This window comes from Capricornis sumatraensis, chromosome 7 (genome assembly GCF_032405125.1).
Source record: "Capricornis sumatraensis isolate serow.1 chromosome 7, serow.2, whole genome shotgun sequence".
NCBI classification, from domain to species: Eukaryota; Metazoa; Chordata; class Mammalia; order Artiodactyla; family Bovidae; genus Capricornis; species Capricornis sumatraensis.
In genome coordinates this window covers 103,334,987-103,361,449 of record NC_091075.1, presented here as the reverse complement: position 1 = coordinate 103,361,449, position 26,463 = coordinate 103,334,987, and the positions used below count along the sequence as shown (strand labels likewise).

The 26,463-nt window shown below is 38.2% G+C and overlaps 1 protein-coding gene across 3 annotated transcripts in view; it reads left to right on the top strand.

Moving 5' to 3' along the window:
- Window positions 1-26,463, top strand: part of MAPK10 (mitogen-activated protein kinase 10) — a 187,993-nt gene that overhangs the window by 68,795 nt on the left and 92,735 nt on the right. For 2 of the 3 annotated variants that reach the window (XM_068974910.1, XM_068974911.1), the window contains 4 exons: window positions 13,267-13,396; window positions 18,230-18,288; window positions 19,090-19,228; window positions 19,932-20,097. In XM_068974910.1, the coding sequence (XP_068831011.1) occupies window positions 13,267-13,396; window positions 18,230-18,288; window positions 19,090-19,228; window positions 19,932-20,097 (494 nt within the window). Of the gene's footprint in view, window positions 1-13,266; window positions 13,397-18,229; window positions 18,289-19,089; window positions 19,229-19,931; window positions 20,098-22,639; window positions 22,712-26,463 lie in introns of all 3 variants that reach the window. The other variant, XM_068974909.1, reaches the window with a different exon arrangement.

The window sequence follows — 26,463 nt, the reverse complement described above, 5'->3', positions numbered from 1 at the left end:
ATCAGGGAAGTTTTATACATAGTATCAAAATTGGGTGGGTGTCAATTCCAGTCTCCCAGTTCCTCCCACCCCTTATTCACCCCTTGGTATCCATATATTTGTTCTCTGTGTCTGTCTCTATTTCTGCTTTGCAGATATGATCATTTTTACCATTTTCTATGTTCATGTATGCATTAATATACAATATTTGTTTTTCCCTTTCTGACTTCACTCCGTATGACGACACTCTCTAGGTCCATCCACATCTCTGCAAATGAACCATGTAGATAATAAGGCTTGGTCATCTAGGTTCAGGTCAGTTCAGTTCAGTTGCTCAGTCATGTCCGACTCTTTGCGACCCCATGAATCACAGCACGCCAGGCCTCCCTGTCCATCACTAACTCCCGGAGTTCACTCAGACTCGCTTCCATCGAGTCAGTGATGCCATCCAGCCATCTCATCCTTGGTCGCCCCCTTCTTCTACTGCCCTCAATTCCTCCCAGCATCAGAGTCTTTTCCAATGAGTCAGCTCTTCACATGACGTGGCCAAAGTACTGGAGTTTCAGCTTTTGCATCATTCCTTCCAAAGAAATCCCAGGGTTGATGTCCTTCAGAATGGACTGGTTGGATCTCCTTTGTTGCATATGAAGTGGCTTTCCTGATGTTGAGCTTTGAGCCCAGACACCTTCATATGCAATGGGACACTGCCTTTTGCTTAGAAAAAGATCCTGACAAATGCCACAGCTTATTGCTCTATTTGACCTTGAGTTACTACTAATCTAGAACCAGACATCTTGGAATGTGAAGTCAAGTGGGCCTTAGAAAGCATCACTATGAACAAACCTAGTGGAGGTGATGGCATTCCAGTTGAGCTATTTCAAATCCTGAAAGATGATGCTGTGGAAGTGCTGCACTCAATATGCCAGCAAATTTGGAAAACTCAGCAGTGGCCACAGGACTGGAAAAGGTCAGTTTTCATTCCAATCCCAAAGAAAGGCAATGCCAAAGAATGCTCAAACTACCGCACAATTGCACTCATCTCACATGCTAGTAAAGTAATGCTCAAAATTCTCCAAGCCAGGCTTCAGCAGTACATGAACCGTGAACTTCCTGATGTTGAAGCTGGTTTTAGAAAAGGCAGAGGAACCAGAGATCAAATTGCCAACATCCGCTGGATCATGGAAAAAGTAAGAGAGTTCTAGAAAAACATCTATTTCTGCTTTATTGACTATGCCAAAGCCTTTGACTGTGTGGATCACAATAAACTGTGGAAAATTCTGAAAGAGATGGGAATACCAGACCACCTGACCTGCCTCTTGAGAAACCTATATGCAGGTCAGGAAGCCACAGTTAGAACTGGACATGGAACAACAGACTGGTTCCAAATAGGAAAAGGAGTATGTCAAGGCTGTATATTGTCACCCTGCTTATATAACTTCTATGCAGAGTACATCATGAGAAACACTGGACTGGAAGAAACACAAGCTGAAATCAAGATTGCCGGGAGAAATATCAGTAACCTCAGATATGCAGATGACACCACCCTTATGGCAGAAAGTGAAGAGGAACTAAAAAGCCTCTTGATGAAAGTGAAAGAGGAGAGTGAAAAAGTTGGCTTAAAGCTCCACATTCAGAAAATGAAGATCATGGTGTCTGGTCCCACCACTTCATGGGAAATAGATGGGGAAACAGTAGAAACAGTGTCAGACTTTATTTTTTGGGGCTCCAAAATCACTGCAGATGGTGACTGCAGCCATGAAATTAAAAGACCGCTTACTCCTTGGAAGAAAAGTTATGACCAACCTAGATAGCATATTCAAAAGCAGAGACATTACTTTGCCGACTAAGGTCCATCTAGTCAAGGCTATGGTTTTTCCTATGTTCATGTTTGGATGTGAGTGTTGGACTGTGAAGAAAGTTGAGCACTGAAGAATTGATGCTTTTGAAGTGTGGTGTTGGAGAAGACTCTTGAGAGTCCCTTGGACTGCAAGGAGATCCAACCAGTCATTCTGAAGGAGATCAACCCTGGGATTTCTTTGGAAGGAATGATGCTAAAGCTGAAGCTCCAGTACTTTGGCCACCTCATGCGAAGAGTTGACTCGTTAGAAAAGACTCTGATGCTGGGAGGGATTGGGGGCAGGAGGAGAAGGGGATGACCAAGGATGAGATGGCTGGACGGCATCATGGACTCGATGGACGTGAGTCTGAGTGAACTTCGAGAGATGGTGATGGACAGGGAGGCCTGGAGTGCTGCGATTCATGGGGTCGCAAAGAGTCGGACACGACTGAGCGACTGAATTGAACTGAACTACTGCTTGTCAAATGTTGTGTTCCCTAGAAAATACACTTCGAGATGGTGATCACATGCAGGAGATTTATTAGTGAGTGTTTTGGGGATTTACAGCAGTGGAAAGGAAGGGAAAAAACAGAGGCAGAAGTTCAGCTGCAATGGAAACTCATTGGAAGCCTCTGCTGACCGTACTGGGAATTCTGAAGAGGGAATGAGCCTTCTTTGCTCTCCCGAGTTGGCGCAAGATGGCCATGCTTTCATAATCCTGGATTTGTTAGTTGCTGATTGAAGGCTGCCAAAGAAGAGAGTGTAACTTTGATTAGGCAGCTCTTTTCAGCTGAGGTTATAACCAGAGAGGACTAAGAGCTGCAGGGCTGTGTGCCAGCAGCGTTCCCGGCAGTTGGATACAAACAAAGTCCTTTGTTCCTGAAGGGGCATCTTAGTGGTTCATGGCAACACCTACACTTCACTTGGAAGAACTAATGGATTTCTGTTATTGGCTTCCGTTTTCAACATGTTTAGAAACAGAAAATCAGAAATCAAAAGTGTCTATGGCCCATGAGAGTTATAATGTATTCCTGAAACCTGGACATGCCTATTTTTAGACTTTCTGTTACATGATATAATGAATACCTTTAATAATTAAGTCACTGTTAGTTATAATTCTATTACTCGCTATCTAAAGTGGTGATATAGACAATCTTATTTATAAAACAGAAATAGAGGTAGAGAACAAACATATGAATACCAAGGGGAAAAGGAGGGCAATGGGATGAATTGGGAGATTGGGACTGACGTACATATACTATTGATACTGTCTATAAAATAGGTAACTAACGAGAACCTACTGTATAGCAGGGAAATCTTCTCAGTGGTCTGTGGTGACCTAAATGGGAAGGAAAACAAAAAAAGAGAGAATATATATACATAGCTAATTCACTTTGCTGTACAGTAGAAACTAGCACAGCATTGTAAAGCAACTATATGCCAATAAAATGTTTAAAAAAATACTTCTATGAGTTTAAAACTTTTTAAAATTTCATTTTATTTATATATTTATGTCTGTGTGTCTGTCTGCATTAAGATATGAATGCTAATAAACCAAAATGACCATGAGCAGAAAAAAGTGTCTCTAACAAAATATAATCAAAGTGATATGGCCAAGCAATTCAATGACAAATTAATCAATCAAAAAATATCAACTGCTAACTTTTGATAAGAGGGTTAGGGAAAGCCTGTACTGAGGAGATGATGTTTAGGCTGAAACCTGAATCATAAGATGGAGTCAGGCTAGTGGGGATGTGGGAAGAGCATTTCTGGCAGAAAAGAACAAAAGCCCTGATGCAGAGGTGATTTTGTAGGCTGGCCTATGCATTTTTCTGTGGTGGAATCAGTGTCTTGATAGCATGGCTAGGAACTGTAAAGTTTGGGTGTAAAAGAGATATTTGAGGGTACTGGGTAGAGACTTTTTGATAGTTTTCAATTAAAGTCCAGGCCTTTGGTAAAAGCCAAACTGAGAACATAATAGTAACATGGGGACAGAGCAGTGAAGGGTGCAGTGTAGGGTGGAGTGTGTATTCTGGGACAGAATTTGGCTTCCCAGCTGTGGCTTGAGAATCTTAAGATGCTCCAATGATAAGGTGTTTTTAATTTTTATTTTATTAAGACATAAAGCTCTTTTCATCCTGCCTAGGGATTTTTGGTTTATTCTTTTTAATTTTCTGTGCACTAACATGTTAATATTGATCAAGAACATTTTAAATGTGATAGGGAAGGGGGACGAGAGAAATTATCAAATAAATAATGATGACTTAGGAAGAAGAAAATTTTGCAAAAGGTCGTGTACAGTTGCTAGAAGGAAAACTGATTTTATGTTTAAAACAGACTTGGCTATAAGGATGTGTGTGTGTGTGTGTGTGTGTGTATGTTTGTTTAAATATATTCAAGGAGGTAAACATAACTTTATTGCATCATAAACTGGATTAAATAACAGGAGCATAACAACAGAAGGCTATATCTTTCTTTTATGAATAAACCTGGTAGAAGTGGAGGTGAGATAGCACTGTGTGTCAAGAAATTTCTTGAAAATTTTCAGTAAAGTTACCAGAAAGTTGCTAGAAGTTGTTGGAAAACCTTTATAAAGATTTATCTCTTTTTCACCTACATGAAGAAAAAAGAAAAACTACTGAAAGAAATAAAGTAATATTTTATAGACCAAGATTCAAAAAAAGGAGGACTTAAGAGTAATGGAAAACTTTCAGACATTAATTTATGACTATGCAGCATCAGTGATGCCAACTTGCAGATGTATTTGCTAAATTGCTGCCAGTAATCACTGAGAAATTACAGAAAATGGGAAAGATAGTAGCGTCAGCCAAGGTTCATAGCAGGAGACAGAAATACTGTAAATAAGCAAAGATTTAATTCAGTAAATTGGGTGCATTGGAAAGCCTGGAGAAGTGGACTCTAGTCTGGGCTTCCTGGAATGGCTTCCAGACATAAGAGAGCTTAATCACCAGGGGAGCTCCAACCCTGAGATTATCCTAGAAAACTTGAACTTCCAGAGTACATGATGTAACCAAGATTTGAAAATCACAGAGCTGGAACTGTGTGCTCATTATTACCATCATTGCTACTCCATCAGGCTGGTGACTGGAAACCAGTGGCTTGGTGGCTGGACCCTTAAGAGCAGTAATGCCTCTGCTTCAAATGCTCCCCTCCCCCAGGAACCTGGTGCATGGCATGAATTTTCACTGCTTCAGAAGAAAATTTCAGGTCTTCTTGAAACCAGGCCTGCCAACTGAGAGGTGATGGAAGATGACCACCCTTGCTTTTGCCTTACGAATCTCCCATGATTGCATCTGCGTGGCAGGACCATATTGGAATCCAGAATACCAGCTGCAAAAGCTTCTGGGAATAGTATGTGTGTCTTTCAAGTCTCTTCAGTAGAGGAAAGCATGATACATGGGGTTAAGTGGAAGCTCAGTGAGCCAAACTACCATGTTCCATACAACCGTAGATAGGCAAACATTCTTATTTCTCTAGAAGGAAGAAAGAACACATAAAAGACATCTGCTGAACTTGACATTGGCCCTAGCATTAGTTAGAAAAGAAAACCTGTGACCCATTGAGAAAGGATGTAGTGATCACTGAGAATAGGAGTTTCATTAAAAAGAAATCACAGCAAATAGCTTATTAAAGTGATAGCTAATGGAACTGTATGGCTACGATGTATCTGGAATTTAACAAAGCTTTTGTCCCAGACTTTTGTATCGTGGGACAAACTTGTGAAATGTGGTCAAGATGGTAGTATAACTGATTTGTAATTAGTAGAAAGATTAAAAATTGCTAATTAGTAGATATTATACCTATCCAATTATAACACATAAATATAAAAAAGAATCTGTATATATTTTATCCTACCCTACATCACACAATGACTCTAGCAAAGATATTACCAAGTCCAAGCTTACTTTGCTCACTGCATGACAGGCTAATAAAATTGGGAGATGAGGTGTTGAAACAAGGAATAGCAATTTTGTTCAGAAAGCCAGCAGACTGAGAAGATGGCAGACTAATGTCTCAAAATAAATAACTGTCTTGTCAGGGGTCTGGATGCCAGTTTCTTTTATAGAACGGAAAGGTGGAGGAGGTTAGGAAGTAAAGTAAAAAGGCCCAAAGTCTTTTAAATATCTCCTGGAATAGCCTGCCTTGGGGAGGGGATGTGTTAATTTCCTCTTTCCTGTAGCCGTTCACAGGTCAGGAATGGGTCAGCTATTCCTAGACACTTTAGTTTAACCTTCAGATGGAGGGGCAGGGTTCCCTGAGGCAGGCCATTATGTATAGACAGTATCCTTTTAGTAAATAAAAGCAATGGGAAGCAAAGGTTAAAGTAAAAGAAACAGATCCAGCATGGAGTCAGATTTTGTTCCTCCATGTAACAAAGACATTGACTTGAAAAACAGTAATAGTCATTGTTTATTGAGTGCACACTCTAGGCGAGGCACTGTAGATACATCACCACCTCATTTACTCCTTATAGCAATCTTATCAGATTGTTATTATCTCCATTTTTAAGTATGAGGACATTGATACCAGAAAGTGTAAGTGGCTTGCTCATACTTCACATCTATTAAGCAGTAGTGCTGATTCAGACCTAGAATTGTTTCAAAAAGAGGCACCAGATGGAGAGAGAACTTTACAACACTTCTAGGAGAAACTGGCCAGAACCTGCCCAGATCCCCAGAAGGTGACATTTTCTCGGTCATCCCACATGGGCCTATGGTGTTGCAGGATCTGTTCAGTATCTCAGGGACTCAAATGCACATTGATGAGCTTTACTAAAGGCTCACACATAAAACCAGATGCCAATATTTTAAATTACGAGAAATTCAGTAGTCAAGCTAATCAAATATGGGTGGATTTCTTGCATGTAGGAGTCTGAAGGAGAGCCTGATGAGCAGAATTTCAACTGCAGAGGATAGAATCAGCCTATGGAGACAGACTAGATTGCTAACTGGCCTAGGTCTGTGATTTCTACAGTGCGGATGTCCACCTGGCTGACTGGATGGCTGGACCAACATCAGTCAGTCAGTGTTAGTCACTCAGTCATGTGCCGGGGTCCAGCCCCGGTTGATCCAGGGAATTCGAAGGGTGGACGGAGTCGGCAAGGAAAACTTATTTATTTATTAATATAAGATTGGATTAGGAAGAAATAGTGCAGTAGGAAGATTAAGTGGAGAGAAGAGACTGATTAACTTGGGTTACGTGGAAAACCAATAAAGTTCCAGACAAGGAGCCTGCACCATCTACGTTAGGCCGCTGGCGCCGTTTGAATATCGGAGAGTGCCCCGCCTTGGGCTCTCTTCTCTTATGGATCTTAAAAGCCGGGACAAGTAAGTAGACATAGTGAGCCTCCACGCCCCAGATGGGAATTCAGCCTGAAATTAGAGTAAACAGGAGACACGGGGGAAACCAGTCCAGCGACTGGCTCTCCTTCTATTGTCCTTCAAGGCCTTTTATACTTTTGATTATACATAGAGATCAATGGGTAATACAAAATTATGTAGCGTTCACAGCCCAGACTCTATCTGTATATCTTTTTGTATACAAAAGGTCTCAGGTGATTTACATTATCTTCTGGCCAAGAGGCTTGTTAACACTTTTTGGCTCTTTTCCTTAATGAATGTTAATTTCATTCCCCCTGAAGTGTTTTTCTTTAATCTGCATCTCCTTAAAGCATTAAAGTTTCATCACTATAGAACAAAGGTGCAGTGGGTTATAACAAAGAAGGTACTTAACTCAAAGATCTAATGTTGCTAATACCAGGTCTACTACTTGTTTTTCTATATACCAACTGTATCTAAAAAAAAAGGATATGAAAATTTGGCAGCAAGTATTGGCTCAACAAATGAAACTTTTAATCAGTCCTATTCTAATGATTTTGACTCCTCGGAGGCCCCTACATTCCTAGGATGTTTTAAGCTTCCTGTGCCTCCTGCAGTTAGGAGGCCTCAAACAATCACATGTGCAGCTGTACGAGTCCTGCAGGCAGGCTAGAAAGCCATCAAAGGGGTTTTTGGATTGAAACACTCTTTCAAATGCAGAAGACTAAAGCCCTGAATTGACTTTTTCCAGAGAATGTCAGAAGAGTGGAAAAGCAGGCAGATTCTTAATTTTTGGAGGGTGGATGCTCAAGAAATTCCAGGGGGGAAACCTGAGGTCTGATTAGCCTTGCCATCAGAGCTCTGCCGCATGACCTTGTCACGGGTGGAATTCCTCACGCTGGCTCCCGGCAGTCATGTCTGACTCTTTGAGACCCAATGGACTATAACCCACTAGGGTCTTCTGTCCATGGTATTCTCCAGGCAAGAATACTGGAGTAGCTTGCCATTTCCTTCTCCAGGAGATCTTCCCAATCCAGAGATCAAACCCCAGTCTCCCACACTGCAGGCAGAATCTTTACCATCTGTGCCACCAGAGCCCAACATCAGAAGGCATTATTTTGCCAGGCAGTACCAGAATTTGCCTCTCTTACTCCTTCCCTGGAATGTTAGGTCCATGAATCAAGGCAAATTGGAAGTGGTCATACAGGACATGGCAAGAGTGAATGTCGACATTCTAAGAATCAGTGAACTAAAATGGACTGGAATGGATGAATTTAACTCAGATGACCATTATATCTACTACTGCGGGCAGGAATCCCTCAGAAGAAATGGAGTAGCCATCATGGTCAACAGAAGAGTCCGAAATGCAGTACTTGACTGCAATCTCAAAAACGACAGAATGATCTCTGTTCATCTCCAAGGCAAACCATTCAATATTACTGTAATCCAGGTCTATGCCTGACCAGTAACGCTGAAAAGCTGAAGTTGAACAGTTCTATGAAGACCTACAAGACCTTTTAGAACTAACACCCCAAAAAAGATGTCCTTTTCATTATAGGGGACTGGAATGCAAAAGTAGGAAGTCAAGAAACACCTGGAGTAACAGGCAAATTTGGCCTTGGAGTGCAGAATGAAGCAGGGCAAAGGCTAATAGAATTTTGCCAAGAGAACACACTGGTCATAGCAAACGCCCTCTTCCAACAACACAAGAGAAGACTCTACACATGGACATCACCTGATGGTCAACACTGAAATCAGATTGATTATATTCTTTGCAGTCAAAGATGGAGAAGCTTTATACAGTCATCAAAAACAAGACCAGGAGCTGACTGTGGCTCAGATCATGAACTCCTTATTACCAAATTCAGACTTAAATTGAAGAAAGTAGGGAAAACTACTAGACCATTCAGGTATGACATAAATCAAATCCCTTCTGACTATACAGTGGAAATGAGAAATAGATTTAAGGGATTAGATCTGATAGACAGAGGGCCTAATGACCTATGGATGGAGGTTCATGACATTGTACAGGAGACAGAAATCAAGACCATCCACAAGAAAAAGAAATGCAAAAAAAGCAAAATGGCTCTCTGAGGAGGTCTTACAGATAGCTGTGAAAAGAAGGGAAGTGAAAAGCAAAGGAGAAAAGGAAAGATATAAGCATCTGAATGCAGAGTTCCAAAGAATAGCAAAGAGAGATAAGAAAGCCTTTCTCAGCGATCAATGCAAAGAAATAGAGGAAAAGAACAGAATGGGAAAGACTAGAGATCTCTGCAAGAAAATTAGAGATACCAAGGGAACATTTCATGCAAAGATGGGCTCGATAAAGGACAGAAATGGTATGGACCTAACAGAAGCAGAAGATATTAAGAAGATGTGGCAAGAATACACAAAACTGTACAAAAAAGATGTTTATGACTAAGATAACCACAATGGTGTGATTACTCACCTAGAGCCAGAATCCTGGAATGTGAAATCAAGTGGGCCTTAGAAAGCATCACTATGAACAAAGCTAGTAGAGGTGATGGAATTCCAGTAGAGTTATTTCAAATCCTGAAAGATGATGCTGTGAAAGTGCTGCACTCAATATGCCAACAAATTTGGAAAACTCAGCCATGGCCACAAGACTGGAAAAGGTCAGTTTTCATTCCAATTCCAAAGAAAGGCAATGCCAAAGAATGCTCAAACTACCGTACAATTGCACTCATCTCACATGCTAGTAAAGTAATGCTCAGAATTCTCCAAGCCAGGCTTCAGCAGTATGTGAACCGTGAACTTTCAGGTGTTCAAGCCAGTTTTAGAAAAGGCAGAGGAACCAGAGATCAAATTGCCAACATCTGCTAGATCATCGAAAAAGCAAAAAGTTCCAGAAAAATAACTATTTCTGCTTTATTGACTATGCCAAAGCCTTTGACTGTGTGGATCACAATAAACTGTGGAAAATTCTGAAAGAGATGGGAATACCAGACCACCTGACCTGCCTCTTGAGAAACCTGTATGCAGATCAGGAAGCAACAGTTAGAACTGGACATGGAACAACAGACTGGTTCCAAATAGGAAAAGGAGTACGTCAAGGCTGTATATTGTCACTCTGCTTATTTAACTTATATGCAGAGTACATCATGAGATGTGCTGGACTGGAAGAAACACAAGCTGGAATCAAGATTGCCGGGAGAAATTTCAATAACCTCAGATATGCAGATGACACCACCCTTATGGCAGAAAGTGAAGAGGAACTAAAAAGCCTCTTGATGAAAGTGAAAGAGGAGAGTGAAAAAGTTGGCTTAAAGCTCAACATTCAGAAAACGAAGATCATGGCATCTGGTCCCATCACTTCATGGGAAATAGATGGGGAAACAGTGGAACCAGTGGCTGCCTTTATTTTCTGGGGCTCCAAAATCACTGCAGATGGTGATTGCAGCCTTGAAATTAAAAGACACTTACTCCTTTGAAGGAAAGTTATGACCAACCTAGTTAGCATATTAAAAAGCAGAGATATTACTTTGCCAACACAGATCCTTCTAGTGAATGCTATGGTTTTTCCAGTGGTCATGTATGGATGTGAGAGTTGGACTGTGAAGAAAGCTGAGCACCGAAGTACTGATGCTTTTGAACTTTGGTGTTGGAGAAGACTCTTGAGAGTCCCTTGGACTGGAAGGAGATCCAACCAGTCCATCCTAAAGGAAATCAGTCCTGGGTGTTCTTTGGAAGGACTGATGCTGAAGCTGAAACTGCAATACTCTGGCCACCTCATGTGAAGAGTTGACTCATTTGAAAAGATCCTGATGCTGGGAAGGATTGCTGGCAGGAGGAGAAGGGGACGACAGAGGATGAGATGGCTGGATGGCATCACCAACTCGATGGACATGAGTTTGGGTAAACTCCAGGAGTTGTTGATGGGCAGGGAGGCCTGACATACTACGATTCTTGGGGTCGCAAAGAGTCGGACATGACTGAGCAACTGAACTGAACTGAACTGAACTGAACTCCTTCATAGGCTGACATAACTAATTGCTATCTTTATTTAGATATTTTAATGACTTGATCTTAGTTATTTTTACTTTAAATTTAGTCTTTCTCTTTAAGGTGACTGTTCTGATCAGTTTCCTGCTGATACAATTTCTTATCTGCAGGAAGCAGTTTCACTTCCTCTATTTCCAGACTCATTGTTACCCTTATACACTACATATAAGATGAAGGCCCATTTGACTCTTTCCTTTCCTTGTGCTGCCATTGGTAGGTTAACAAGATCAAACACATGAATAGAAGTACCAGTGTTGAAAGACAGAGTCAAATAGCAGCATAAGATTTTAAGAAGACAGTATTTCTAATTAGCATAGGTTCACTGTGAATCAATAGTGTGTGATACATTTATCAGTGGAGCTAGGACAGATTCAGCTGTTTTATTAACTGTCAACAGAATGAATGAGCAAGTGAATGTATGAAGGAGTTAGCCTTTCTCTGCTCGTCACTGATATGACATGCTTAGAGGAACAACGTCACTTTCAGAGATCGACAGACTGGAATATATTCAGCAGAAACTGACCAGATGGCAGTAGGACTTGAAATCACATTTAGACAAATGGAGTAGGACATTGGTGATATTTAGCTCAAGAAAGAAAATACTTGGCGGGGGGAGGAGGGGGGGACAGCAGGTGGGTGGGGGGCGGTAAGGAAAGCTAGGAGTTATTGAGTGCTTACTGAGAGCTGATAGATTAGGCCAGAGATTGAGTAGGGTCTTCAGTGGATTTCAGTCATTATAGGTCTGTCAGGATGAAAAGTCCTGGAGGAGGGCACAGCAACCCACTCCAGTATTCTTTTCTGGAGAATTCCATGGACAGAGGAGCCTGGTGGGCTACAGTCCACAGGGTCTCAAAAAGTCGGGATCCGCTGAGCAACTAAGCACACCACCACACAACATGATGAAAAGGGAGGACTTTATTTTGAGTTGCCCTGGAAGGCAAGGCTGAATGTAGTTATTAGAAATCAAAGAGACCACTCTGTTCATTAGAATGATGACGTTTCTAACCCTTGAAATTGTCCAGCGACAAAGTGGGTTGCCCTTTTGTCTAGGAGTCCAGGTGTTTGAAGCTGCACAAGCAGAGACTGGTCAAAATTTGATGAAGATATTTTGGAGAGGAATAAATATATATGCAGGCATGGACCAGATGAACTCTAAGGCTGTGTCCAAACTTATCTTGTAAGTCTGTCATCCTGTAACACAGCAATCATTTTCTTTATCTTTTAGTATAGAGAATGGAACTCTACATGGTTAATGTCATTTTCAATACAGTATATCAGTAGGATACTGGTTACTGCCTTCCTTCCTGGAAACTAAGACAAAATCTAGTACAGTGCAAATTTGCAGGGATGGAAAAAACTTTGTAAGTGGGCTAATTAGATGTAATAGCAAGAAGAGACTCACTTCCTCATTGACCCCTAGACCCATATACTTTGCTTATGGCAAAAACATAAAGCAAGGTAAATTATTCTTAAATGGTTTGAAAGCTTCAAATGTTAGTAGCATTCATTTCTGTCTTTGTATTTAAATGCAGTTATTTATGCTTCTGAAATTCTCTCTGATTACATTCTGTATTTCAAGCTCTGTTATCATTAATGAGTGTACTTGGAACATCAGCCCACCTGTGCATTCAAGGCAATTAGCATCATGCCTTAAAAACTGGTTCCTGTGAATGGGGAAAAATGAATGTCTACTTAAAATAATCAAAGAACAATAAAGTTTTATAGCCAAATATCACGTATTAATAGATGAGAAATTCAAGCCCCTTGAGATTAAATGCCTTGCCACAGTCACGTGGCTAGTGGGAAAGTTGAGCACTTTTCTTTTCTTCTTTTGTCCCCAACTCATTGATGCAATTACATGCTGTTTTCTTAGCAAGATACCTTTTTTTTTTTCCCTAGCAAGTAGAAGGTTTCTATACTAATCACTCTTATGTCTTTATTTACAGTTGATTGACATGTGCCTTGAGAAGCAGGTATTTGAGTAGGATTCTAAACTGATGTTTTCCTTATCCATACCCTTAGCTCAGTAGGTAGGAACTGTAAGGGCTCCTTTGTTCTTAATTCTGGATTGCTCTTGGGTCTCTGCAGCGCTGCATATGATGCTGTTCTTGACAGAAATGTGGCCATTAAGAAGCTCAGCAGACCCTTTCAGAACCAAACGCATGCCAAGAGAGCCTACCGGGAGCTGGTCCTCATGAAGTGTGTGAATCATAAAAACGTGAGTTGGTATTTTAAACTGCTGGCGGTGGGAGGTGGTGAGATTGGGAAGAGAAGATCAGTATGCCAACTTGAGTGGGAAAAGCTTTCTTTGCTTTGCAATTTTTGCCTCTTAAGACTGTTTATCCTGCCCATATGCTACATTTGCTTTCATTGTCCTCACGGTAGCTTTCTGCTTAAAAATCATCTGAAAACCATATGGCATGGAAGGACTGAATTGGGTAGATATTTCCCTGTTAAGAAATTAACCATTGGATGCATGAAACAGGGCACTCAAAGTCAGTGCATTGGGAAAACACAGAGGGATGGGATAGGGAGGGCAGTGGGAGGGGGGTTCGGGATAGGGGACACATGTACACCAGTGGCTGATTCATGTCAATGTATGGCAAAAACCACCACAATATTGTAAAGTAATTAGCCTCCAATTAAAATAAATAAATTAATTTTAAAAATTAATATTTGGTTTTCTTACTCCAGATTAACCAGAAAACTTCATGCATTTCCAGAAAAAAAAAAAAAACCCTCCAGAAAAACCAAACAAAAACCAAAAATATCTTAAAGAACAATATGCTATATTTCTTTACAACAATTTAAATTTAATTATTAACAGGTGAAGATTTTTATCTCCTTTTACTTTTAGCTATAGTCTGGCAGTGGCTGCCAACTGTTCCGTGTACACACTGTGCTTTGGCATCTTGCTTTTGGTAGGATGGGGCAAAGGTGCAGAGACATATCTGCAAAGCATTCAGAACAGGTTTGTTCTAGAACATTGCTCAGGGACTTCTTTGGAGGTCAAGTGGTTAAGACTCTGTGCTTCCACTGCAGTGAAGAACTAAGATCCCACATGTCTTGCAGTGCAGCCACAAAAAATAAAAGCATTTTGCATTGAAACTCAGTAGGGAGCACCATTACAGAGCTTTCTTCACTTCAGAGTATAATCTTCAACCACCAGTAAAGGCCTCTAGAATTCTTCCTGTGCTCCTGTTCTTCTTAGTAAGGAGGAATGGGAGATAATTCTTCTTTTAATAAAGACAATATTAATAAATAAATCATAATAAATATAGTATATATTTTGTTACATATAAACATGTAACAAAATAGATTACTATAAAACTGTAATATTAACTGCTTACAAAGTTCTTCTTGAATATGAATCAAATCACAGAATATATGAAATTATGAGCACACTTTTATAAATAGGTGAATTTGTCATAAGGTGCTAAGTAGAAGCAAATATATGAATGTATATAGTTGAAAGATATTCGAAATAAAAATAGAAGGATTTAGGCCCAATGATAGTGTTTCTTTTTTCCTCAATTTCTCTACTCTAATGAGTTTTTAGTTCAGTTACTTGACAAATACTTGTTAACTGAATAAAAGTGCCAGGTATAGATTGCGCTCTGGATGCCAAGAATACAGCAGTGAAGATAAGAGAGACCAGTCACTGCCCAGGTGATTCTCATGTTCTACTGAGGAGAGAAAGGCAGTCTGCAAAATAGGCCGATCTATGTATAGAATGTCTATCAGGTAAAACAAAGCAAAGAAGGAAGAGAAAAACTACCGGTCAGTGCAGAGTGGATAGGGTAACTCTTTTATAAATAGGTTGAGCAGGAAAGGCCTTACTAAGAAAGAGAAATTTTATGAAGTGTAAGCTCATCTCTAGTTTGGCCAGGCAAGGAACATGATACTACTAGGAAGGAATATAAAAATGACAGAAAGGATGATTCCTAAGAAAAATCATTCTACTAACGTAAGTTCTTCTTTGAGTACGATAAGTAAAGGCAGGAGCAAGGTTAACCGCGTGATCAATGCAATCTATTTTTATGATGGCAAAGAGGATGAGAAATACCACAGGCAGTGGAAGATGGGTGGACAGAAATGACGAAGCAACTACATGGGAAGTTTTGATAGTTTTTGTTTTCGTATATTTATGTTTCCCTAACCCTTCTTCCAGCCCTTATAATGCAATAAAGACATTGTGGAGAAAGTCCTGCTTACTTTGCCAATTTGAGGGACTCATATTCCCCAATCTTGACTGGACTATGGGGGTTCATGTTTATGATATCAGAAAAGGATTTCCAAATTGAAACAATGATTTTAAATGGCATCTGATATGCTACTCCATTTATCCGTGTATGTACATAGGTTTGTATATATGTATGTATATAAGCCTATGGAAATAAATTTCTAGAACTTGTTACTAGAGAGGAAGTTCACTTACAACTAAATGTAAATTCTACATTAGTGCTTATAATACTAACTAAAAGCCGTCAGAATGCAGAACTCTGTTAATGCTGTGGAAAGTAATGTAAAATATTGAAATTATGCCAATTAAATGTTTAATAATAAAGAAGACAATCTGTTTAGAAAATGAACACCCTTCTAGGAAGTGATTGCTGGTATGATAGTGGGGTCATTGATTCATATCTGTGCAGCTTAAGATGCTAGCATAAAAAGGAACCAAATCACATTCCTGCCTGAAAACTGTCAAACTAAAATGGAAATACCTGTGATGATCTGTTTCTAAAGACAAGATTTTTAATTGGTTATTAATAAGAATTAGGATTTACAAGGGATCAAAGGAAGAACAGAGGAGAAATTCTAAAGGAAAATCAAACACAATGAAGGTGTTACAACAAGGGCATGGTAAAAAGGAATACAATAATATATAGTCGGGAATTTACCTTTTAAAGTAATAAACCTTGATTTATTTAAAATTTTAATGCTATTTTCTATAAATTTAGATTACCTAGATTATCTATTCACCAGATAATATCGATTAGCACTTTTTCATCTTTAAGAGTTGTTTGTATGTTTGTGTGTGTGTGTCCTATACACAGTCACTAATGTTTTCATTTGAACAAATATCAAAATAAATTGATTGGGAAAATCTCCTGGAGGAGGGCATGGCAACCCACTCCAGGATTCTTGCTTGGAGAATCCCGTGTACAGAGGAGCCTGGTGAGCTATAGTTTATAGGGTCACAAAGAATCTGACATGACTGAAGCAACTTGGCGCACACGCAAAATAAATTACTTTCTAAGATTTAAGAAGTAATAGAAAAACAGGCTCACAATATATGTTCCAAAGAGATCTGGAGACATTTTTCAACACAAACCATAACTAAGTATACAGAATAGCAAAGCACTTTAATCACAAGTTTGAAAATATTTTGAAACAATTTTATTTTTATGTGCATATTCCATACTGCAAGGTTGCTTCAGAATAGATCGTCTTGTTTTTTGATACAACCATCGCCATGTACATATACCTGTGCATGTGTGCTAACTCGCTTCGGTCATGTCCGACTCTTGGCGACCCCATAGACTGTAGACCACCAGGTTCTCTCTCTCTCTATATATATATATGCATTGAATAGTATTGTGATTTTTTTTCAGTAGTTTATCAACAAATGAAAACTACTGAAGACCTAAATCATTCCCTAAATTGACTGCATTCCTCAGATGTTGAAAATGATTTTGTTTATTGCTTCTTGTTTGTGTACCACTTATGAACTTTATTGAAATTCATTAGTTCATGTTTTTCTGCTGCTGCTGCTGCTAAGTCACTTCAGTCGTGTCTGACTCTGTGTGACCCCATAGATGTCAGCCCACCAGGTTCCCCCGTCCCTGGGATTCTCCAGGCAAGAACACTGGTGTGGGTTGCCGTTTCCTTCTCCAATGCATGAAAGTGAAAAGTGAAAGTAAAGTCGCTCAGTTGTGTCCGACTCCTAGTGACCCCAAAGATGTATAAATCTTCCACTTATTTTTGTTAAATGGTTGCATCCATTTTATGAGTAGAGTATTGCTTTCTATGTTTTCATTTTTATTTCCCACTGGCACATTAATACAGAATATTTAGCTGAAAGAAAATTTTGAGTAACTTGTGTATGCAATTGAATTGCATAAGACAAAGGTTTTTTCCTTTTAAAGTTTACTTATTCTGTTTACTATCCAATATATTAAATAACTAAAGCAGGAGAACAAAAAAGTTCAAAAACCAGAATTTTAATAACTTTTAAAAATACATTTGCCTTTAAATTCATCATTGATATCATGTAAGACATACCTTTCCCCACACATACCATTGGAGTTTTAGTTTAAATAGTACTGGAGTGTGAATGAAGTAGGCGCAAAAGAAACTAAAGTAACAACACACGAAAAATCTTGACTTAGAATACCTCCTGACTTAGAACATCTCCTTGACGTAGAAAGCAAACTTTTCATTTGGAGGAAGACATGGGCTTCCCAGGTAGCACTAGTGGTGAAGAACCCGTAAGAGATGCTGGTTCGATCCATGGGTCGGGAAGATCCCCTGGAGTAGGATGGCAACCCACTCCAGTATTCATGCCTGAAGAATCCCATGGACAGAGGAGCCTGGCAGGCTACAGGCCATGGGGTCACAGAGAGTTGGACACCACTGAAGCAATTTAGCACGCACAATCCTTTCACATAGCCTTGCCATGTCCTGCTGGGTATTTCACTGATGCTTAACTTTCCTTACATGGTTTTTTCTCCTTTTTTGTTTAATTGTATTATCACCTTGTATTTAAAAAGGAGAACCACACTCTAGAGCAATATCACAACTATGTACCTTCTCTGACTCTTCTAGAATTTGAGCTTTTTAATCACATTTTACCGAAGACAGATCATATATCCTTTCTGAGTACATTTTTCTATGAGACAGTTCTAGAAAAATTTTCCAACTTTTCTATTTCCATCATAGTACTAATATGTGACTTTGAATGGAATAAGTCCTTGTTTAAACATGCTTTTCAAATAATTATTTTTCTCCCTTTTTCTCTCTCTCCTCCCATCCCACTGTCTCTTCTCAGATTATTAGTTTATTAAATGTCTTCACACCCCAGAAAACATTGGAGGAGTTCCAAGATGTGTAAGTAACACAACTCATGAAGGAAGCGGGAGTATAACATCCAAATAACACAAGTGACATTGCCAGGAGTCAAATGAATGAAATCCCTTAAGAACTGCCAGCAAATGAAAGGGATCCCGCAAATCTCATTTTCTGGTGTTTCTTCCTGGAAAGACGGTTCTGCTATTTTCTGGCCTTCGGGTTCTTAGTGTTTTGTTGTCCCATGTTCTTGGTTCAGTCAGAATCAAGGAAGGCTTGCTATTTATTCTTTATTTTTATTTATTTTTAATGTATTTTGTGAGCTTTCTAGAATGAGTCAGTTCACTTTGAGAAATATTAATGGTGGACATGATAAAAAAAATCATCCTTAATCTATTTTTGTGGTGTCTTGGATTTTGTGCAAAAAAAAAATTACCAGGAATATAGTGACTATAAGTGAATCACAGCATGTTGTCTTTTCTTTTAACACAGATACACTGCATTTAATGGAAAATTCTATTCTGAAATTTTTTTCTTATTTGTAATATTAATACTCAGGAAAGAGTTCAGGGAATTCAGTGTAAAGTTGAGAACAAAATGAAGAGAGAAACTACACAAATAGCAACCACACACCCATATATGCTACCTCTATTAGCACCTTGGTGGTAGAGTTACCACGGCTATCACGCATGCAATACTTGCGCGTTTTTCATATTCTTAATTCGGTCAGAGGTTGAGCTGGGAAGTTTGGGAGACTTCGAGATTTAGGAGAGGATTCCGACTTGTTTGAAGGACTTCGTGGGTCTTGTGATTTGAAACTAACGATGTGGATTTACCTTGCAGTTACTTAGTGATGGAACTGATGGATGCTAACTTGTGTCAGGTCATTCAGATGGAGTTAGACCACGAGCGAATGTCGTACCTACTATACCAAATGTTGTGTGGCATCAAGCACCTTCACTCTGCTGGGATTATCCACAGGGTAAGAACACAGTCCAGAATTATAATGAAGGTGCTTGTGGAGAAGACAAAGAGCAACTGTAGGTTACGTTCTTTAGGTAGGGGAGCTTGGTTAAATATAATGTACTTCATTTATTTTACTACAGAATAAGCATATAACTCACTAACGTGTAGGAGGAAACATGTAGCAAGCACACTGTAGCTGATTTTGTTTAATGTTTTGTTTCAGCTCACTGAAAGTCAGCTTATGAGACTTCTCAGAAATTCTGATTGGCAGAGGTCATATGTGCAGCTGAAACAAGACAACTCCTTTCCACTGTTTGTTCCTGGTCCCATAAAGACAGCTGCCCTGATCTGCTCTTCTGTCAGGCCTAGAAATGAAATAGAAACTAAAAGGCTTATGTTGCTGTAAAGAGAAACTTAACAGATGACAATCGATGATTCTTTTTTCCCTAAAAACTTCTTCCCAAGATGAGCCAAAAATTGTAAAAATGATGCAGTTATCTTCTGGGTTTAAAAAACTTTCTGAGGATATTAAAACAAAAAATCCCAGACCTAATTTTAAGCTTCCTTGGGGCAGTACTGTTTGGCTTTACATAGGGCTCTACAGCCAGTGGGGAAGCCCATCAGTGCTATTGCAAGACTGCCATGTTGATTGAGTAGATGGACATCACATGTGCCATTTGATGTTAGTTTTTAATTTCTTCTCTTGTTCTTATTGTCAGGACTTAAAACCAAGTAACATTGTAGTCAAGTCTGATTGTACATTGAAAATCCTAGACTTTGGGCTGGCCAGAACAGCAGGCACAAGCTTCATGATGACTCCCTATGTGGTAACACGTTATTACCGGGCCCCCGAGGTCATTCTGGGAATGGGCTACAAGGAGAACGGTAAGGATGCCTCTGAGTAGCAGCCACAGAAACTGTCAGAAACTAAGTATGTCAGGAGCAGTGTTCTCTCTCATGTATATGAATTTTTAAAAATAGGGCTACCAGCCTTCATAGTCAGAAGTTTTCAAAAATTACTACTAAGAAGAATCAACATGAAGGATGCTTCTAAGAAGCATGCATAACTAGAAGAACATTGACATGTTATAACTTCAAAGAATGAAAAATAGAGTTTGATTAAACAGTCGTATGGATACTGATGAGCACGCATGCTGTAGATATTCAGAAACACTGATATTTAGAAGGCAGCTGAGCTCAGCTCAGCTTCAATGTATGAAGAAGTATACATTCTTCATATTTAAACAGGAAGAAATCCATCTATTGCATTTTACCATTTGGCTTTATGTCATGTCTTAAACTGATGTCTCTAGTCCTAGGAAAAGACAAACAAAAAGATACCACAAATCCTCGGAGCAAGAATCTTCACACATGCTCAATGCATAGTCATTTTATAATAATCCAAATTGTTCAAGTTGGATACATACTGTTCTGTAAGTAATAGTTAAGGTAGTAATTACCTGGTAAGCTTTTATAAATTCTGAAACCATACAGAGAGAAAAATATTAAATTTTACACTGCTGCTTTCATAAAGAAAATCTAGTATTCATAAACACTTGCAAAGAAAAGGTAGAAAGAATCTTCAAAATATAGTACAGTTTGATTTTATTAAAATGAAGATTTATAAAAATACTTATTAGAAAGCACTGCACTATATTATTTTGAAAGAATAGTCCTAACAAGTAATGAGGTGTATTAAAAAAATCCAACATATTCAGGAAATAAAACTTTTAAAGTAGAATTGTATATGTATACTTAATATACCTTTCATGCTTATTTTGATACTTTATTCTATTAAGTTATTGGAAAGCTGTAAGTTCTATAGAAATGATTATCATTGTATTTTTATGTGTAGGTGCTACAGAGTACTTTTATGAAAATTCCCTGGCCACCAAAATTTTGAAAAATTTCTCATGCTCCTTCCAGATTAGAGGAGAGCCAGTACTTTTGTGCATTTGTGCAGAGGAAGGGAAAAAGTTCTCAGGAAGGTCAGGCTTACTGTGGTGAACAGTGGCAGAGTTCTGTTTCCTTTTGACTTGGAGGAGGAAAAAAATCTAATCCTGTTCCAAGGCAATACTACATCTAACTTATTTGTAAAAGCAGATAGTTGTATACATTCTTCATATTTAAAAAAAATCAAAGTGGGAACCAATTTTAAAAATTCAAGAATCTACAAAAATCTGTAGAGAAGTCTGAATTTGCTATTAATGATTTTCAGATCTTTGCTGAACACAGATGGCATGTGATTGCATCCCTTGTCCTTACCTCACTAGAAAGGATTGCAAGTTTCTGCCTCCGTTTTTTGGCTTCTCTGGATCCGTGGAGAAAGCATACCTACCACCCTTGTGCTGCTCTCACCCACGTGTGGGATGAGGGTTATCATGCACAAAATCCCGCTTGCTCCCACATCAGGCATGCCAGCTCTCCTGTGCACCGAACCCTGCCTTCCTTCCTCAAGGAGCGTTTTAGCCTAATGTTTTTGCCCAATTCCCTTCATCCTTACTAAAAAGCGAGTTGGAAGAGGGTAAAGATTAGTAAGAGAAGGTGAAGTATGTTTCATTAACAAGCATGGCAACAGAAACCAACATATGTGCATAACAACTTTTTAACACCATTAATACTCTGTTTCCTTCATGACTCCTTTATACATGTGCAAATTAATTATACGTCTTTTTTCTTGAGATATATCAAAAAGGAACTCAAACTGATATTTATAAGAATAACTTCTGAAGGAAAAATTAAGTCCTGAATATTAGGACTTAATTAAATTTTCAGTGTTTTTTTTATTTTTCTTAAATTATTTTATTATCTATAATTCAAAATAGCAGTGTTGTTTTTCATAAATAAGAGAGGCCAACATTTCTCAAGTGATTAAAATATATTTCAAATTAGTAAAAGAAGTCACTAATACTTCTGCCTTTAAACCATAGTTTCAGCCATTTCCTAGTTTCTTGGATTTGGCAGCATGTACCTTATTTTGGACCAAAAAAAGATGATCTCTAGTTGCCTTATTCCATGTAATTGGGTAGAAGAGAAAATGGAAATAGCCACCCCTAAGAGTTGATTGAGATTATTTTCTCTTCCTCCAGAGAATGACATTGAAAACCCTTTGGTGGCTTTGAGCTGTCACCTGACATGGAGATAAGTTTGGTTGAGCTGGTGCTGGTCCACATTACCACTTTATGGCACTGAAGCGTAATCTAAGACACTCACAAAGTAATTTTTAAAACTCGAGTTCTTCTACTAGACATGGTTTATGTCATATTACAGTGCTGGTTTTAATTCATCTTTTTGGCCAACTTTTGGTGGGAGACAAAAATTTGTACCTTCTAATCAAACTGTTCTTTTTCCTCCTCCTTCAGAGATCAATTATCTTAGTTAACTTTACTTTCCTCCCTTTTCTTCACCTCCCTCTCTCCTGTTCTAGTGGATATATGGTCTGTGGGATGCATTATGGGAGAAATGGTTCGCCACAAAATCCTGTTTCCAGGAAGGGACTGTATCCTTGTACCTTTTGCTGCAGCTTTACCTGTTTTGTTCTCTCTCCCTTTAAACACATAATGATTTTACCAGGAGAGTAAAGATAGAAGCAAAAAGTTGGGTAAGTGGTGTAACTGTGATTAAAAAAAAAGTGATTATTTCTATAATCTGACCAGTACTGAAGACTACCTATCTCAATAGTTTAATTACATTTTTGATGGGTTTTTTTTCCTTAAATTATTTTATCTATAACTCAGAATAGCAGTGCTCTTTTTCATAAATAAGAGAGGCCAACATATCTCAAGTGATTAAAATATATTTCAAATTAGCAAAAGAAATCACTATTTTCAAGTAGTACCCATCTTTTTTCTAAATCCATTTTATGCTTCTACAAATTTAGGCATGATCATTTCTCTTCTTGCCAACATCTTAAGCTTCTGTCCACACCTTTATTGGTTTGAATTACTCTCAAAACTATATCCTGTCTTAAGGCATATCTTCCTTAAAACATGAACTTCCACATTTAAAAATTGTAATTTTAGTCAACTTGCTGGAGGCCAGGTAGGTTTAAAATAGGCTTTCCTTATTTGACTTGGAGATGTGACTTAGACATAGATAATTGCTTTTCCAATGAAATTTAGAATCAAAGAAATGAAATGTACAATGTGGAGGATGTGGTCAATGAAAAAAAGAGCTGTGTTGCTTTGCTTTATACCACTGAGTCTTTAGCTAGATTTCATTGGGGATTTTTTTGACAGATATCTCTGATTTGGAATTATTAAATGAGCTGGTGATATGAAATATGATAAGGAGCCCAAGTATAGATGTGAAAGTCAGTGGGGAAGCTACATAAAGATAGTATGTCTTGCTTAAGTTAAATTTTACTTAAATATGGGTAAATGATTTCCACATGAAATATGTTGAAATTAGTTCATCTTCCTATAATTAAAATTATAATTTAATGCCAGTCGTGACCATATTTAAAAATTAAACTAAACCATAGAAATCCTTATTGAACAATGGATAATATACACTCTGTGTTTTTGGGTGAAATTGTTTCATTAATCTTTACATGAAATTATTATCATTTTGTAATTAGAGCTTACTACCAGTAATAAAGGGATCAGAACACTGAAGTAACTTCACTAGACCATGATGATCAGACACAAGTTTGGGGGCTGATGGAGCTTATTTATGGGGAGAAGACTCATATCAATATTTTAGCATAATGAAATGATTTCAGCATTTACTGGAAGTAATATCAAAGTTTCAGTTCAGTTCAGTTCAGTCTCTCAATCGGGTCCAACTCTTTGCGACCCCATGAATTGCAGCATGGCAGGCCTCCCTGTCCATCACCAACTCCTGGAGTTCACTCAAACCCATGTCCATTGTGTTGATGATGCCATCAAGCCATCTCATCCTCTGGCTTCTCCTTCTCCTCCTGCCCCCAATCCCTCCCAGCATCAGAGTCTTTTCCAATGAGTCAACTCTTCGCATGAGGTGGCCAAAGTACTGTCAAAGTCTAGTATATGCTAATTTATACCTTGACTACTTCCAAGATTCTTCACAGACAAAACAAAAAAACAGTCTAAGTGAATAATTCATTTAGAATTATTCAGAGTGATTTCCGGTGAATTTCTCTGAGGCTGAAAAATGATGTTATAGTACTCTGTCATCATAATCAAAGTTATTCTCTCTGAACAAAACTTTTTAATGTTCCTTTTAAAAAACTCTGTATTCTAAGTGAAAATATTAAAACACCTTGAAAAATTGGGAGCTCTTAGTAAATTACCATTCACAACTGAAGTTTTAGCTATTTCCCTGTGTTAAAATTGTTTTTTCACTTTGAGGAACATTGTGTGGGTTTCTTGACTATTGACATGACCCAGATGATATCACAAGGTAGTTTCTTGATGATTAAATTAAAGTGTTGGCAAAATACATACATACATATTTACTTTTCCATTCATTAGTTTGCTAGCTTTTGTAGTATCCAAGGAAACATTTAGAAAGTATTTGTTTTTATTGTGTAAATAGTTTCTTAATTATATAAACATGCACTATTATATACTCAATTTTCGTTTGTGGTTTTTTGATTAAAACCTGCATATAGGTTGACATAATAATAGTATTACTAATAATTCTTCAGTCTATGATGAATTTCAAGTTAGAGAACAATAAATATGCCAAGTCACTTATTTTCTATTTTCTTTACATATGCATCATATGAGGCATCAAAGACTACATTTCATTAAGATCTTGTTTCTTTTAATAATAGCTTATAGTACAGCAGTTTTATGATACTTTCTTGGAAGTTTGTTTGTCTGTTTTTTTTTTTTTTTTTTTAAAGAACTATCTAGTCACTGACTCCTTCCATAGCCCAACCAGGGCATGGTATTTTTTTGATTACCAAAGTCTCATATAATATCAGTATAGTTTATATATACTCTAATATCAGTTCTTTCCTTAAACCTGCATCTTCTTTTAACTAACTTTTTATTTTGTGTTGGAGTACAGCTGATTAACAATGTTGTGATTGTTTCAGGTGGGACTGTTCTGAAAAAATGGGACTCAGCCATACATACACATGTGTCCATTCTCCACCAAACTCCCCTCCCATCCAGGCTGCCACATAACACTGAGCAGAGTTCCCTCTGTTATACAGAAGGACCTTGTTGGTTATCCATTTTTAATAGATATGCTCTTTCTACCTTTTTATTTCTATTCTACTTCAAATGGTTGCACCTTTTTTGAACAAGGTCAGGTGATATTCCTTTATTTTGAGCTCTGGCTAGAGTTCTCTGGATCTGGGGAATAATATAAATAGGCACACCATATTCATTTGAAACTTCTAGACCTCAGGCATATTATTTCTGATTAAAGCGGACAGTTGAGCTGCTAAAACACTGTTTCTTGCCTTTCCTTCTGAGGACATGAGCAATTTCAGTTAGAAAGAAAAGAGTATATATATAACCTTCCCAAGAAAACAGGTTATTAAGGAAGAGGGAATGATTTACCAAAATATTATATATTTGAAGAAATAAAGAAAATATCCTCAGATTAACTAAATATCACATCTTTCTAAGCTTGAAGAAATGAAAATTAGGGATAATCAAGGTAAGGTGAACAAAAATTGGAGATTGTGGATTATTATATCCATCTAGTACAGATAGATACTTTTAATCCTTCTTCCCTCTTTGAAATAACTTTGCTTATTTCCTAATAATCTTTTGCAACTAATAAATTTTGTTATAGTCTGAGTCTTCTACCTAATATTACAGTAATATAACATTATCTCAAACAATACATACTTTATAGTCAGGGTTTAAAAATAGTCATTCTTCACATTCATAAACAAATTGCCAATAATCACAGACATTTGAAAAAATAAGATTTAACTTCTTTTTCTTTGTATTTGCTTAAGAGAATATTTTTCAATGTGAATTTGTTAATACACTTCCCTTTACTACTTTAAGAAAATCTGAGTAAGCTGAAGATTCTGATATGATCTGAACAGATGGAAGAAGAACAGAGTTAAGAGGAAAATTCTTCTCCCAGGAAATTTAGAGGAGGCCAGAGTATTCTAGGGGCTTCCCTGGTGGCTCAGAGGGTAAAGCGTCTGCCTGCAATGCAGGAGACCTGGGTTCGATCCCTGGGTCAGGAAGATCCTCTGGAGAAGGAAATGGCAACCCACTCCAGTATTCTTGCCTGGAGCATCCCATGGACAGAGGAGCCTGGTGGGCTACAGTCCACAGGGTCGCAAAGAGTCAG